The sequence below is a fragment of the Leptinotarsa decemlineata genome, unplaced genomic scaffold (assembly GCF_025532065.1).
Source record: "Leptinotarsa decemlineata unplaced genomic scaffold, Ldec_3_MD MMD2_tig00026299_RagTag_RagTag, whole genome shotgun sequence".
In the NCBI taxonomy this organism is placed as follows: domain Eukaryota; kingdom Metazoa; phylum Arthropoda; class Insecta; order Coleoptera; family Chrysomelidae; genus Leptinotarsa; species Leptinotarsa decemlineata.
Window position 1 is genome coordinate 8913577 of NW_027412676.1, and position 18321 is coordinate 8931897.

Here is an 18321-nt window from a genome sequence, read left to right on the forward strand (position 1 = left end):
CAATTAGTGGACTTCTTGAATATATTATCTGTATTACTTACATTATAATTACAAACGAATGAATATTTAAAAAAAATCAGAATGTAAATTTTAGTCGCAATATTCATAATCGTTGAACCATTTCAAAATGTCTGATTTTGTGCCTTTGTATTCTTTCCAATCACGCTCTGCCATATATATGAATCGCGCATATATATTCTAGCCTATTGGTGGGAGGATAAAAATATGAACCTGAATACATTGCACCCCACTCGTGCTTGAACAATAAACATATCGTAACAATTGAATTTACTTGGCGCCCTCCTAGGTCTACTAGATCTCCTTATTTCTGAGTGGGGGTTACAAGTTTCTACTGAAGTGAATTCGTGCGTGTTACTAGAGTGAACATTTGTTATTTCCCCAACCTCATCGCTATTTAATCTAACAAACTTCAAACATATTATTGGTTATATTTGAAATATCTGTAAGACTATTACCTTCAACACTATGTGTCTCGACATTGCTTACTTATTTTCGGGATATCTGTTACATTGTTTTCTCCGCTATGGAAATGTTTCGACCCACCCTACTGACCTCATCAATCGCAGTTTTTTCCCTTTCATCCCTTCCGAATTTGATTTGAATGTTTTTTCCATAATTGTCCCGTTGGAAACTCACATAAGTAAATCATTTTTCCTATTTTCTTTTGGATTATCCCCGTAGTCCATTCAATCATCTTCGTGACCCTAGTTGTGATAGTCCTCATTTCGAATACTTCTGGCCACTTCGTAGAAGTATCAATAGCAAGCAAAAAGTTCCTTTGTTGAATGGAACCTAAAAAATCCAGATGTAAATGTTAAATTTAAAACAAAAATATTCTTAGAATTGTGTTCCGTACAGTTAAATTTACGTGTAACGGCAAATTACTTACTTGAAAACTTAAGATGTCTGTGGTTCCTGCGTGGGAAACGATTCTAAAAATATCTGTGCTAAATGTCAGTGAATTTTTCAAATTTTCCTAATATTAAATCCAATAATAGTTCTTATAAATAAAATGATGAAGTTCGTTGATAAATAAAAGTTCAGAAGTTGTGATTTTCACACTGGAAGTTCCTTGTGACTGGAAAACTTTTGATTCGATTTGGAGGTTATGAATTGTTCAAGATTTTCAAAAATGTATTCTTCTTATGGATTGGGAATTATAAATGATATTGTAATACCTCAAAACTGGTACAGCTTTCCTGGATTGGTTTTCCCCTGATTGGAATTTTGAATTCTTTCAGACACTCTAAAATCTCCAGTAAGTATTCTTTCTCGTTATTATTATTTATACTCTGGCTCCTATTGATAAGAACATGCAAAACGGCCTTTTCTCTTTTTTTCCCTTTTTATTTCAAACAGCTCTTCAAAAAAATTCGCGTCTGGACAATTCAAAAGCTTCTCTCCCCTCTCTATTGATTCACTCCTGGCAACCAGACAAAATTTTCCTGCCTGCTACTCTTCATGACAATAATTTTGAAATTTTTTCAATTTTGACACTTTTCACTGTTCACACATATTATATCTATGATTTCAGTTACCCAATTTTCACTAATACTAATAATGATTAATTTTGATTACATTTCATCACATTTAGTTTTGAATTTTTCTAATTTTGAATCCAAAATTCATCATTTTTCAGAAGTTAACACCTCCTTTTCAATTTATCAATCTGATTGGCTACTCTTTAGTTGCATCCAAATCATGTACTGAGTGTTCTTACCATTTTTCAGATAAAATTCCTAATGTCAGTGTTAATTGAATTTTTGTTATTAATTTGTAGTGTAAATCTGTTTTATTGTATGTTATTATGTTGTATTAATGTCTTTACTGTTTTCAGTGTATTTATCCCGATGATTGATGGTTTCTGGTTAGTTGTGCTGTTTGGAAATGACTGAAATACTCTAATACTGATAAGTCACAACTTTGCCTGATCTGGGCATGAACATTACTCCAAATTATACAGATAAGAATTTGAATAAAGGTAAAGTATCTGGCTTTCTAATAAAATTAAACATCTAAGAATAACTTTGATTTTCACAAACTTTCAACACTGACCTAACAAAATATGTGAACTTTTAACATCAAATTAATAATAATATGAAAAACTTTTAACATCGAACTATCAAAATAAATACAAACTTTTAACTTTTAACCACTAAAATAAATGCAAACTTTTAACATTTAACTAATTAAAATATGAAAATCTTTAACTTTGAAAACAGAATAATCTTATAAATAACTTATCATAACACCAAATAAACTCACAAGAGGCTTGTGATCTGTCTTGATAATGACTCTATTTCCCCTTAGATACTGTTCGAACTTCACAAATTAAGTGGGCATACTTGGATACTGACTTTAAATCAAATTATCTAAAAAAACAATTCATTCACTCACAAATATCTACACTGCAGGTTAATGGACCGACACCTATCAAAAAATAACTACTTCCTTGACTAATTGCGGCAGTTGTATCGCCAACAGCACATGCAGGAATTGTGATAGGTGTCGGTCCATTAACCTACAGTGTATGTAGGTAAATGAACCGAACGAATTGTTCTTTCAGATTATTTGATTTATAGCTAGTCTCCAAGTATGCCTACTGAATTTGTGAAGTTTTCTTCCTTATACGAGGAATTGGGCAAATGTCGGATATGCGGTTGGTTACCTCGTTCACAGGCGGATGGGGCAATGATAAACCTGTTTTTTGTTGTTCGCTTCAGCCTAATTCGAGGAATGATACTCTGAAGGAATTCAATTTTCAATTATCGAAAATCATCGACTTTATGTTGATGATTTTGTACTGACAAGTGGCCAAACAGCCCGAAACCGGTCTGCAAGCGTGTTCCAATAATTGAAAATCTATTGCGGCCGTTGTATCGCCAAGAGCACATGCAGAAATAACTTCAGTGAAGAATCCTGCACTGACACCTGTCGGATATAATCCAACGCCTTTCGTGGTTTTAGCCAGAAGAGTAGTTGTTTTCTGATAGGTGCCGGTCCATTAACCTGCAGTGTAGATGATTTGAGTCTGGCCTGAACGAATTGTTCGTTTAGATAATCTGTTGAACTCATTTAGTCCAAATACAATTGCCAACACCTCCTTACGCTAGTTGCACACACACCGATTTTGGACGGCCAGTATAAAATCGGCCGATATTTTATTGGTAGCGGGTGCTTGCACACTCACCGAATTTTTATCGGTCAAATTAGCACGCACTACCAAAACGAAGTTAATGCGTAGTAACTACAATTTCACCGAGCATTTGAGACTGGAATGGTCGGTAAAAACCCGGTGAGTATGCAAGAGTGTATTTAGTCATGTACGCCACTACTTCCCGGTACTGCCGGCGATACAGTGCCGGCGATACAGTTCCAATACAATTTCTAGGTTTCTGATATATTCTTCTGTTGTTCTCCCTGTAACAACAACATCGTCCATGTATATTTTGACACCTTCCATTCCTTGCAAGACTTGCTGTAGGCTGCGTTGTGATATTGCACAAGCGGGTGCTACTCCAAAAATGTTCCATACGGTACAAACCCTTATGAGTATTCAATGTTGCCATTTCTTAAATTGCACATGAGCACTGTTCAAATCCAATTTGGTGAAACTCTTACCGCCGTTCAATTTTGCAAATATTTTTTCAATTCGAGATAGTGGACTAACACATCTTCCTCTTGAAGATGATCACTTGGTGATCGAAACACGTGTAGAGGTTTTAAAATAACGGTTTGGTGTTGGGAAAAACTCCTGTACATTACTACATCAAAGGTACTACATCAAAGGTACCAAACAGTGCATCACAAGTTCAAGAATAAATTATTTATCTCAATATTTGGTTTTCTAACTAAAGAAGTAAATTAGGGAATTTACCAACTTACCAACTTTACTTTCTATTCGAATCTGACCCGCCTACACATTCTAAATTCAATATATAACCCTCTGCGAAATTAAGTTTGACACCTTTGGTCTACGGGGACCGGTTGAACAGTTGGAGGCCAAAGAAACAGCACTACTAAGCAAAATACTAGGAACTCATATGATGACACTAACTTAATGATTATAATTACTGAAGTAATGGAGGTCAATAATGTTTCGTCTAGATGTATTTAAAAGGATCTAACTTGTAAGATTTAGTGTTAGTCATCTCCTGATGATGTTAACTTGGTTATATGGAGACGCGCGTCGAGAGACTGTTTTTTTTGTTCTGCTGTGGAAAAGTGTTATCATTGGAATTCATCAGAAAGTTTACTGTTCAAAGTTTAAGATTTTGTCTCACCTAATACTGCAATAATTCCAACTATTACATTCAGCGAGTAACGGTCTAGCTCACAAGTGGTATTTCACACCATTTCAGTTTGCCCTCATTGAAAATTATGATTAAGATGCCATTCTATTCATAATTTTACACAGAGTAACTCACGATTTGAGCAAAGTTGCGCAAACAATTTATTAGTATATTACGTAACGAGTAGGATAAGAAGCCAATTACCGATAAGCGGAAAATTGTAAGCACGAAGCATTAGCCGAGTGCGATAATTCGTAAGTGGACATAATTGGCATTATCCTCAAGGTGCGTACTATACTTTTTCTACGACTGACCGTAGAAATGAATGGTACAATACCGGGTGTCAACGAATCTATTAGACAAGTCATAATTTCTAGACTATTAGGAGAATTGAAATGAGATTTGGTATAATTGAATGGTATGTGGAGAGGAATGTTTTCACATATTCTTCACTTTCCGGTCACTTCCGGTTTCAGCGGAAATGGCTCCGGTTCTGAATTTTTAAATGGAACACCCTGTATATTGTAACATTTTTGGATTTCTGAGACAATTCTGGATCAGAAATTGACATTTCCGGAAGTTTTTCAGCCTACTTGATTTTTTCAGTCACTTTTAAAATTGCATCTAGGTGGCCATGATCGGACGTAAACTAATCTATGGACCTCAGGTGATATCAGAAAATTGCAATAGCGGAGTTTTAGTGACTAGTGTGTTGAATATGAATGAGACAAGTTTACAAAATAACATTTTCGTGTCTAACTATTATTTTTCAAATGGCGACCATTTTTTGACAAGCAATTTCCGAAAAAAGGATTTTTTAACGAATCTAACGTTACTAATTTATTTGCGATTGGATCAACAAATTTAACAAATTTAACTAATAATTTCAGCGATGCACTTAGATTTTTTGCAATATCCTGAGTTCTTGAAAATTCCTCTATAGTAAATTTTCAAAGTGCATCCCTCCTTGTTCAAGACACATTTCAGCTCGTTCAATTGTTTCTCTCAACACGTTTTGTAACATTTGAGGCGATATACTTCTAAATGCCTGTTGAATCCTTTCTTCTAAGATTTCGAGAGTAGCTGGGGCTGTTGCATAGTAGACTCTTTCTTTTACATATCCCCAAATGAAGAAATCTAACACATTCAGATCCGGTGAGCGGGCAGGCCACCGTACTGGACCGTTGGTTGCAATAACTCTATTATTAAAATGCTCTATTGAAAAATCAAGTACGTCTCTGCTATTATGGGGTGGTGCTCCATCTTGCTGGAAGTAAATTTGCCGTAAAACTTCTAAAGGCATATCATTAAGATGATCCTCGATTTCATTTTGAAGAAAACCCAAGTATCTAACCCCTGTTAACTGACCTTGAAACAATATTGGACCAATCATTCTGTTTCCAACGATACCAGCCCAGACATTGACGCCAAACCTTTCTTGAAAATTGCCCTCTCTCATTGCATGTTGATTTTGTTGGGCCCAGTACCGACAATTCTGCTTATTAAACATGCCATTATTTGTAAACCGTGATTCGTCGGAAAATAGAATGAAGTTGATAAAATTTGGATTAACTCTATGATTTTGAAGCAACCAATCACAAAATACTACTCTTCTATTGCCGTCGTCAGCATACAAATGTTGATGTAACTGATATTTAAATGCTCGATATCCGTGCTTTTTCAGTATTTTTCTTGCTGATTCGTGACTTATCTGCATTTCTCTACTAATTTCTCTTAAAGAAACCGTTTTGTCAACTTCTACCAAAGCAAGAACGTTAATCTCAGTCTCCTCATTTATGACAAACCTCTGTTCTGCGTCTCGATTTCCCTCTTGCCTAAAACGACTCTCAACATAGGGAAAATACTGATGAGATGGGTGTTGCCGATTGGGATATCTCTGAGCATACAACTCAGCAGCTTTCCTTGAATTTCTGTGGCATTCTCCAAACAATAACAACATATCCACTTTTTCACTTTGAGTATACATTATTTCGACGAAAAATTAAACTAAAATTAACGAAAATCAAGAGAAACTTCTACTTTCTGCTCATAAAGCTTATGTCACTGTCATAACCTAGGTGAGCGTTTTGTTCTCCAAAGTGGACTTGATGGAAATAACCGCAAAATATTATGCATCATTCCTATCCATGGCACCCTTGACAAAAGTAAATGAATTTGTATCGAGTATTTTCCTCCGTAATATTTAATTTATGTTCTTATTTGTAATCCAATCGCAAATAAATTAGTATCGTTAGATTTGTCAAAAAATCCTTTTTTCGGAAAGTGCTTGTCAAAAAATGGTCGCCATTTGAAAAATAATAGACACGAAAATGTTATTTTGTAAACTTGTCTCATTCATATTCAACACACTAGTCACTAAAACTCCGCTATTGCAATTTTCTGAAATCACCTGAGGTCCATAGATTAGTTTACGTCCGATCATGGCCACCTAGATGCAATTTTAAAAGTGACTCTGAAAAAATCAAGTAGGCTGAAAAACTTCCGGAAATGTCAGTTTCTGATCCAGAATTGTCTCAGAAATCCAAAAATGTTACAATATACAGGGTGTTCCATTTAAAAATTCAGAACCGGAGCCATTTCCGCTGAAACCGTAAGTGACCGGAAAGTGAAAAATATGTGAAAACTCTCCTCTCCACATACCATTTATCTGTACCAAATCTCGTTTTGATACACCTAATAGTCTAGAAGTTATGACTTGTCTAATAGATTCGTTGACACCCGGTATATTTGTTTGAGATTATGGCTCTGGATAATAAACTCATTCAGTCAGTAAGTCAGAACTCAATTGACTGATTTAAAAATTCATTTTTGTTATAATTATGCACATTTATAGTTACATTATTACAATCATTTAACGTTATTCCGCCGTCGATGTGGGAGGAATACGGTCTTATTTCTTTTTGTTGAGAATTTGAAACAGTGGGAATACAAATGTTTTCAAACCTATTTATGAGTACATTTGATGTATTTCGCATGGATGCCATAGAATTATCTACATAACTTTCGTCCACGGTCTGACTTTTCCAGCCACCATGGTGCTTTAATGCCATTAAGTCACTCCCTCCTTCAACTAGAATGGTTGCAGATGATCTACTGAAGCAGTGTCCAGTATATGTTTCTGAATTTTGCAAATGTAAAAATTACCACTACCCTCCGAGAAATAATACTGATATATAATTACATCATTAACATAAAAAAACAAGTGAGATTTGAATTTGGGTTATAGGAAAAATGTATGCTAGATATACACGCGTTAGCGCTGAGCTTCTAGCAATTACCGATGTGATGTCTGATTGTGATAGGTATAAATAGTGAAAATAATTGATATTCACTTTCTGAGTGAATGAATGAATTTTCTTGAAGAGTTTTAAATAATGTAATAATGTCAAATACAAGTGCAAAGAGGTATTTTTTGGTCTGTAAGATATTTTCAAATCCTTTTGCTTGGGTGTTATAGTTCATAGAATTTAACGGAAGTAGGCTTTGCTTTGGAGGCGTCTAGCAAATGAAATATGATTGGCTGTTGGCTGATGAGGTTGATAAATCAGTTTTAACCTTTATGTTGTGTTTTAGTATTTCAAAAATTGTTGGAAAAAGTTCATAAAAAAAAGTGGAGATACGAGATACTGAATGAGGACTTATAATTAAAACAAGTGGTTGTTGATTCACGGATATAACTAAATGTATTATCAATACACGAACTGTTAAACAATAAATTTACTGAAAATATGATTTCCATTTCGATTTTACAGATAATTTGGAAAGAAAATGGAGGGAAAAACATTCTAGTTTGAAAAAATAAAAAAAATCAATTTATTCATGAATGATCAAAGATGTTAAAAATGAAATTCAAATGGAGCATTCAATTTTTTTTCAATTATTTCAATTGTTTTTTTTTCGTTATTATGATTTCTATTCATTTCCCATTTTATTAATTGAAAAGTTGAAATGAGTAAATGGATGATCAAATAATGATTATGAAAAATATTTTCATTATATAAAAGCATTTAATTACCTATTTATTTCTGCCAGCAAATATAAATTTCAAAAAACCATAATACAATAATTATTTTCATTGGTCTTTTGTATTCTGGGAAGACTGGGAAAAGTATTATGAATTTTCTGATTTCAATTTGTTAGTTTGATGAAATGTTCTACAAACAAATTTATTTTCACTTCATCGTTAATGAATAGTGGAAAATTGAATAAAATTATTCATGTATTTTTTGAAGTTGAAAGAATAAAATAACAATATTGAACAAAAATGGTATTGAAAAATGATATATGGTTATTTTTATTTAATTGGCTATTAAAAAAATTATTTGTGGAAATTTATTTCGTGTATGAACACGCCTGATGAACCTATTGTATAGTGAAACACGTATTATGATTCAGAGAAAATCTCACAATGAAGTGTCACTTAAATATATTTTGAAAAATGTTTAATTACGTAATAATTTACGTGATAATACAAAAAAAACAATAGAAAGATATATTCGAAAATGAAAATAGGTTACAGGAGATTCTGGTACTCCTTGGCGAAGTCTAGCTCAAAGCTACTCTAACTCAACCAACAAGCACCACTCCATAATGCACGCAAACATACAAAAATAAAAGCAATTAACAGTGATGGTACCACGAAATGAGAACCGTAAATAAAATAATAATTTGTGATTACCTTCTGAAGATAGTTGATAAATAATTTAATTTAATTGATCTGTAGTCTAAAAAGCAAAAGTTGACATTACTGACTATCATAGATATATTTTTTATATTTGTATTTGAATTTACCGATAATGAATCTCTTCAATTGCTCAGGCAATGAATTATAGAGTTTTACAGCACCAAAAAGAAATGATCTCTGAAACTGTACAGTGCGATATTTTCACGCAGAATTAGTTTTATTTAAAGAGGAGAATGGGGAAGGGTGATCAATTCATGGACAAAACAACCCAAATACTTACGAAGTCCATAAATAGGCGGCAACAAGAATTTTGCACTTTTTGTATTCTTTTTTATCTGAATCATATAAGTATGGCCCATATATGAAGTCACAGTAGTTGAAATGGCTTAGCACCAAACTATCACAGAGCATTTTTTTCAGAGGTTGGCTCAAAATAAAACGATTACAGTATAACAGTTTCAATGACATATAAGCTTTTTTCATTAAATTTTTAACATGACTAGTGAATCTAAGATCAGTGTTGAGTATGACCCCTAAGTTTTTAGCTGTATTGACAGGAGTCAAGATAGTATGACCTAGTTCTAAACGGAAATTGTTTTCTGCAAATTTACGATTCTTCTGCGATCCAAAGTGCATCAACATTGTTTTATTAGGATTAATTTTCAAATCATGTTCACTTGATAGCCCATTGATCAAATCAAGATCAGTGTTGAAGAGATTTTGTGCCTCAGCACACTCATCGATTTTAAAGTGCATGTATAATTGTATGTCATCAGCATACGCCTGTATTTTACATTTCTTGATGGACGAGATAATGTCAGTAGTATAAATGATGAACAATAAAGATCCCAAAATGGAACCCTGTGGTACTCCTGATAGAATATCAAGAGGTAAGGAGTGATGACCATCAACAACAAATTTTTGAGATCGACCAAGTAAATAAGACCAGATGAGAAATAAGGCAGCACTATCAAAACCATAATATTTGAATTTCATGCAAATCAGCTCATGGTTGATGGTATCCAATGCTTTCGAAAAATCTAGTAGTACCAGAATGCTAATCATTCCCTTATCAAATCCCTCAACAATGTCTTGTGTAACAGTAGCAAGAGCTGTAGCCGTGCTAAAACCCTGCCTAAAACCACATTGCGATGGTGATAACAGATTATTGGTATTGAAATATTCATTAATTTGTAAATAAATAACTCTTTCAAAAATTTTACTCATGGTTGGAAGTATACTGATAATTCTGAGATCAGAATAACTAGCTGGATCATTATTCTTGGGAATGGGTTTCCCAATGGCCATTTTCCACAAGTCTGGAAAATATGAAGTTCAAAACAACAATTGATGATATGTGTAATATATTTATCTATAAACGGGCTACAAAGTTTCAACATTCTGATTGAAATATTATCAAACCCTAAAGCTTGACTTTTAATATCATTCCGGATTTCTTAAATAGCTTCTTCAGTAGCGAATCGAAATTCGAAGTTATCTTGCCTGATTAAATAATTATTGTTATAAAATTCAATATTTTCATCACAATTATTAGAAACATTTTGTACGAATTGGGCAAAATAGTTGTTCATTTTATCGGGATTCGAGAGGTGATTGGGTAATGAATATTGTTTTTTTGAACGAACATTGAGGTTAGAAAGAGCATTCCAGGTTTTGCGTGGTATTTTTTCAGAACAGACAGACTTGAGATATGTCCTTTTTTCAGTTCTAACTATTGACAAGGTATAATTTCTCAATTCTTTATACCTCATACGATCATTAACAGATTTAGTTTTTTTTAATTTTTGAAAGGCTTTATCAAGTCCTTCCATAAGAAGTCTGATATTTTAAGTGTGCCAAGGAGCGGGTGGTTTGGTAATTCTAACTTTTTAAAGAGGGGCTTGTCTGTCAAAAGTAGACATTAAAAATGAATTGGAATTGTACAATTTATTATCAATATCAATTCAATTCAAGCAGGATAATAGTAATGCATGTATAATGTGTCAGCGACAATATATTTTCTTTAAATTTTGATAAAAACATTTCTATAAAGCACATTTACAAGTTGGTCTCTCGTCGAAATTATGCCTTATTCTACATTTTTTGTAATATATATTCAACCGAAAAATATAAGGTGTATGTCCAAAACAGGGAGGGGCAATATAGACAAATCGGAAACCGTGAGAGATAATAAGTCGATTGAATTAGAAAAGAGTTTCCTATTATAGAGCTTATTCAAATGACGTTTTGAATTTCAGAGAATTCCGATTAGTTTCGAAAACACTTTTAAATCCAACGTTTCGTCTTAGAGAAAACATCACAAATTTTACATTCGTTATATAGACCAAAAAAGGATCACTCTTCTTTTCGAGGGTAATTTCACACATATCGGAAGTTTCTTACTCCAAAACGACAGTTGAACAAGCTCTATTCAAGCAATATATTTTATTAAAATAGATCAACATAAATAACACTATATAGAATTTAATGAAAAATGTTCATGAACATTAAAATATCACATACAATGGCAGTATACGTCTTGTATACACTTTAAGCGCTCGCTGCGATTAAGTTTTCCACTTGGGATTCTGGTTCGTTTTCCAACTCATTGTAAACATTGGTAGAACTTTTAAATTCCAATATCATAACAATGCTGAAAAAATGATTAGATTAGATTCCTATAATCTATAATGATATCAGACAAACAATTTCCAAAAAATAGAAAGATACAAAGTTTTCCAAAAACATCACGAGTGTTCGCAATTCAATATGTTTCTTTTGTGGAATTTTCTAAATTCTATTCCCAATAGGCTCCAAATTATTTCACAAAAAAATCTTTGAAAAGTAGCTCACAATTTATGCCCCTCTTTACTATCAAAAGAACACTGTCAGTAACAACAAAAAAGAGAAAAAAGTGAGTTACTGAACTAAAGTTACAAGTATGGGATTCCGTAAAAAGTATGTCATTTGAAATATCCTGCGTTGAACAATACCGAATGCTCACAAAATATCAAATTTCTCACCTATCAAAAATAGTTTGTTGATGAAAATTTCAGAATGAATTCTGCAAAAGTATATCTATCGACGTGTTCAAACAGATTTGCGTACCATACGCTCCTTGGGTGCGAAAAAAAAAAGTTTCGTATATTCGGAACTGAATTACTCAAAAAAAGTCAAATTTCTCACTTAACAAAAATAGTTTGTCGATGAAAATTTCAGAATATATTCTTTGAGAGTATATTCATCAACGTGCCAAAACAGATTTGCGTACCATACGTTCCTTGGGTGCGAAAAAAAATAGTTTCGTATATTCGGAGCTGAATTACTCAAAAAAAGTCAAATTTATCACTTATCAAAAATAGTTTGTCGATGAAAATTTCAGAATATATTCTTTGAAAGTATATCCATCAACGTGCCAAAAAAGATTTGCGTACCATACGTTCCTTGGGTGCGAAAAAAAATAGTTCCGTATATTCGGAACTGAATTACTCAAAAAAGTCAGATTACTCACTTATCAAATATAGTTTGTCGATGAAAATTTCAGAATATATTCTCTGAAAGTATATTCAACGACGTGCCAGAACAGATTTGCGTACCATACGTTCCTTCGATGCGAAAAAAAAAGTATATTCGGAACTCAATTACTTAAAAAAGTCAAATTACTCACTTATCAAAAATAGTTTGTTGATGAAAATTTCAGAATATATTCTTCTAAAGTATATCTATCGACGTGCCCAAACAGATTTGCGTACCATACGTTCCTTGGGTGCGAAAAAAAATAGTTCCATATATTCGGAACTGAATTATTCAAAAAAAGTCAAATTTCTCACTTATCAAAAATAGTTTGTCGATGAAAATTTCAGAATATATTCTTTGGAAGTATATTCATCGACGTGCCAAAACAGATTGGCGTACCATACGTTCCTTTGGTGCGAAAAAAAAAGTTTCGTATATTCGGAACTGAATCACTCATTAAAGTCAAATTTCTCACTTATCAAAAATAGTTTGTCGATGAAAATTTCAGAATATATTTTTCTGAAGTACCTATATCTATCGACGAGCTGAAACAAATTTGCGTACCATACGTTCCTTGGGTGCGAAAAAAAAAAGTTCGGTATACCTATTCAGAACTCAATTACTTGTAAAAGTCAAATTTCTCATTTATCAAAAATAGTTTGTCGATGAAAATTTCAGAATATATTATTTGAGAGTATATCTATCGACGTACTGAAACAGATTTACGTACCATACGTTCCTTCGATGCGAAAATAAATAGTTCCGTACATTCGAAACACAATTATTCAAAAAAAAAACAAATTACTCGCTTATCAAAAATAGTTTGTTGATGAAAATTTCAGAATAAATTCTTCTAAAGTATATCTATCGACGTGCCTAAACAGATTTGCGTACCATACGTTCCTTCGGTGCGAACCTTTTTTTAAGTGAGAAATTTGACTTTTTTTGAGTAATTCAGTTCCGAATATAAGGAACAATTTTTTTTTCGCACCCAAGGAACGTATGGTACACAAATCTGTTTGGACACGTCGATAGATACACTTTTGCAGAATTCATTCTGGAATTTTCATCAACAAACTATTTTTGATAAGTGAGAAATTTGACTTTTATGAGTAATTCAGTTCCGAATATACGGAACTTTTTTTTTCGCATCGAAGAAACGTATGGTTCGCAAATATGTTTCAGCACGTCGATAAATATACTTTCAAAGAATATATTCTGAAATTTTCATTGACAAACTATTTTTGATAAGTGAGAAATTTGACTTTTATGAGTAATTCAGTTCCGAATATACGGAACTTTTTTTTTTGTACCGAAGGTACGTATGGTACGCAAATCTGTTTTGTCACGTCGATAAATATACTCTCAAAGAATATATTCTAAAATTTTCATCGACAAACTATTTTTGATAAGTGAGTAATCTGACTTTTTTCAGTAATTCAGTTCCGAATATATTGAACTATTTTTTTTTCGCACCCAAGGAAAGTATGGTACGCAAATCTGTTTCATCACGTCGATAGATACACTTTAGAAGAATATATTCTTAAATTTGACTTTTTTTGAGTAATTCAGTTCCGAATATACGGAACTATTTTTTTTCGCACCCAAGGAACGTATGGTAGGCAAATCTGTTTGAACACGTCTATAGATATAGTTTTGCAGAATTTTGATAAGTGAGAAATTTGACTTTTATGAGTAATTCAGTTCCGAATATACGGAACTTTTTTTTTCGCACCGAAGGAACGTATGGTACGCAAATTCGTTTTAGTACGTTGATGGATATACTTTCAAAGAATATATTCTGAAATTTTCATCGACAAACTATTTTTGATAAGTGAGAAATTTGACTTTTTTTGAGTAATTCAGTTTCGAATATATGGAACTATTTTTTTTTTCGCACCGAAGGAACGTATGGTACGCAAATCTGTTTCAGCACGTCAAGAGATATACTTTAGGAGAATATATTCTGAAATTTTCATCGACAAACTATTTTTGATAAGTGGGTAATCTGACTTTTTTGAGTAATTCAGTTCCGAATATACGGAACTATTTTTTTTCGCACCGAAGGAACGTATGGTACGCAAATATGTTTTGGTACGTCGATGAATATACTTTCAAAGAATATATTCTGAAATTTTCATCGACAAACTATTTTTGTTAGGTGATAAATTTGACTTTTTTTGAGTAATTCAGTTCCGAATATACGGAACTATTTTTTTTCGTACCCAAGGAACGTATGGTACGCAAATCTGTTTGAACACGTCGATAGATATACTCTTGCAGAATTCATTCTGAAATTTTCATAAACAAACTATTTTTGATAAGTGAGAAATTTGATATTTTGTAGATGAGTCTTTCCTGGGCATTCGGTATTGTTCAACGCAGGATATTTCAAATGACATACTTTTTACAAGTCATACATTTTTTACCGAGAAACTAAGTTTCCAGTTCTCATACGCTACCTGTTTCGGTACAAATGAATTTTTCCTGAATAATATTTTACTTTTATTTTACGTTTTTTTCGGTATTAATGCTTGTATACGGACAGTTGGCTGATATAATGAGTTTATGTAGAATGCTGACTCATTTATTCGGCATGTTTCAATAATATACCGTGTTTTTAAAATGATAACATCGAAATACAGGTAAAATTCCTAATATTTGCAATCTGGCAACACTGTTCGCAAATCTCATTCTAAACCCTGTTCGATTGTCCTTCGTCATAAACTGTGGATGAAAAGTTGTGGATAACTTCACACTAATCGAGTTCACTATCCAAGCAAGGGTTGGAAAAATTAAAAAATAGATTCAAAATCATTAAAAACCAATTGACTTGCAAGAATTACTGTCACAATTACAATTCAATGTTTCACCAAGGAGCCTTCGGAGAAAAGAATTTTTCAGTTACATGAAAAAAAGGATAAATATTGGAACATCTTGTACGATCGCAAAAAGAATTCATTCTGTTTATGCAAAAATCGATGTAGATATATTTTCCAACAACAACTTATCAGTAAAAGAAATTATCAAATCATCGTATTTTCAACTTTGTCACAGCAACATTAACTTATGACTGAAACTCGTCGGTTTCATTAAACTTTGAAAATTTACATTTTAAGATATTTGTATGTATATGTATCTTATATTTATCCGTAAAATACTTCTATATAAATTTTTATCAATTTACTGTATCTAAAATTAGTGGATCCTATTTTTGGACTCGTCTGTATGTGTCCCCAAGCTGCTAAATAAATATGAAACACTGATACTAGTATCACTTCAATAGAATTGTTTTATGATACCATAATAGAAATAAAAGTAATCCTACATCCGAAAATAACTGTTCCTTGTTGTTTCCAGAAATCCTAAATGAAACTGAATACGACTAGGTATGTATCCATCTCAATCAAAAATTGTGTATCTTTAAAATTGTCAAATTCAACTTATCAATATAACACGGGTATAATAATAGAATCAGTTGAGATCTACCTACCCAATCATGAAGATGCTGAAGGTATAGAAACCCGCACTGACTAAATAAAACAGTCCTGGTTTTGTATTTATAGTGATATTGAAAATATATGTGTATAAAGGTGAAGCGAATAATCCCATCAAAAACTCAGAAATCATCATTATGGAAAATATTTTTCCAACTTCTTCCCTCTCTACTAACTTTGATATTAGGGTTCGTACCATCGGACTTGTCACTCCATTGATACTTTTAGCAAAAGCACCTATAATAAAACAAATATAAACTTTAAGGATTTCATATCGACCATGAAAAGTAACAAACGAAATATGAATTGTCAAAATCACCAGATATAGCGGATTTGTTGTTTTGTATAAGAATAACTTCCAGTTCAGAGGCTCATAAGCCAATAAAACTCATTCCTTTTCAAAATACTGTCACCATAGTTTTTCCCAAAAAAATATGATTCAATAATAGTGTTTAATAATGATTTCAGTTTATGCGAAGTTTACCATCTCATTTGTTTCACCTTAACCTGACAGAACGTATTTTGTCATGAATTCTTCGAATCAACATCTTGTTTTCAACTCTAACATTTGATTTTTCTCTCATCTGTTTCAGTATATACTCTTTTTTGTACTATTGTGTTTGTAAAGAATTTTACTGGAGTTTTATCCCAACACCAAACTGTTATTTTAACACCTCGACACGTGCTTCGATCACCAAGTGATCATCTTCAAGGGGAAGATCAAAACTTTGATCAAAGTTATAAGTGCTATAAGTGCCGGTTTATCTGACCATGAAGGGGTTTTAAGTTCATATGACATCTGCTTTACTCAACCAAAATTACATAAGTATGGGCGAATATACAGCAAAGCAAATTTTGATAAATTCAGAGAATCAGCAAGTTTTTTACAGTGGTATAACATACTAGACCTAGAGAAACCCTTCCAATCTTTTCATGAACATCTTGTAACACTTTTCCAGACGTCCTTCCCTTTACAAAAACTTCTTGGCAAACGGAAAACAAAGCAATGGTTGACGGCTGGAATCAAAACATCATCAAAAAATTTAAGATGCCTGCATTATATGAGAAAATACATTAACGCAGCTTTTTTTTACACATACTTCACTAAGTATCGAAGAATCTACATGACAATTATTAAATTAGCTAAGGAAAGTTTTTACAAAAATAAAATTAATTAATCTGATAATAAATCCAAAACCAGCTGGAATATTATAAATGATCTAAGAGGCAAAAATTACACTAGCAAACAGATACTACTCTAAAACCGAACGAATTGAATAAGCATTATTGCACTGCTGCCAGTAAAATAACACAGAGTATAAAAAAAATACTGACTCGATGAAATACATTGGCTACTTTACCATTTCCCAGTCAATCTTATTTTATGATACGGATGTGAGTGAGTTAAAAGAAGTCATTTCATTAATTACAAATAAAAAAACGCATGGAATTGATGAAATTTCGGAAAGAGTTCTTGAAAGTCTGTCAGAAGACGCGCTACATACCCTGGCCACCCTGATAAATGATTCATTTCAGAGAGGTATATTACCTGACTTCCTAAAAACTGCCATAGTGATTCCCGTACATAAATGTGGTGTGCCTTAGACGAGCCAGCAAATTTTAGGCCGATTTCTCTTATACCCGCACTTGCAAAAATAATTGAAAAAATCGTGAAAATTAAAATAACAAAATTCTTAAAAAACATAGTATAATATCACAAAATCAATACGAAATTCAGGAAAAAAAACTCGAGTGATGCCATCTTTTCATTTCTCCAAGAAATATACACAAATGTCAACTGCAGGAAGGCTGCAGCCGCCGTGTTCTGCGACTTCAGCAAAGCTTTTGATTGTGTTGATCATCAAATACTACTGGCTAAATTAGACCATTATGGATAGAATCCTACCTAAAAAATCGCACACAAATAGTTAAAACTTCATCCGTTTCTGATAAAGTAATAGTAAACTGTGGTGTACCACAAGGGTCCATTCTGGGCCCCACCCTTTTTTGTTATACATAAATGACTTGATGAGAATAGATATCTCGGGTACATTCACAAATTTTGCAGATGACACCACTATTCTATGGCATGACAAACATACTATTGACCTGGAAAAAAAAATAAACTGCGATATGGAAAAAATAAAAAGTTGGTGTGACTCAAACCTCCCTGCTCTCAACGTTTCAAAAACCAATATATTATACTTCAGGTGTGATCTTGGTAACATCGAACTGGATAAAGGTTACATAGGGAGCCGTAACAGCACTAAGTTCCTAGGGGTATTCATTG

At 32.7% G+C, this 18321-nt stretch overlaps 1 protein-coding gene across 3 annotated transcripts in view; it reads right to left on the reverse strand.

Moving 5' to 3' along the window:
- Positions 1-11486: 11486 nt before the first annotated feature.
- LOC111513036 (probable peptidoglycan muropeptide transporter SLC46) overlaps positions 11487-18321 on the reverse strand; it is a 35091-nt gene continuing 28256 nt past the window's right edge. For 2 of the 3 annotated variants that reach the window (XM_023169196.2, XM_023169195.2), the window contains 2 exons: positions 16028-16268; positions 11487-11671 (listed from right to left, as the gene is read on the reverse strand). In XM_023169196.2, the coding sequence (XP_023024964.2) occupies positions 11569-11671; positions 16028-16268 (344 nt within the window). In that variant the 3' untranslated portion in view covers positions 11487-11568. Of the gene's footprint in view, positions 11672-16027; positions 16269-17322; positions 17938-18321 lie in introns of those variants that run through there. The other variant, XM_074180537.1, reaches the window with a different exon arrangement.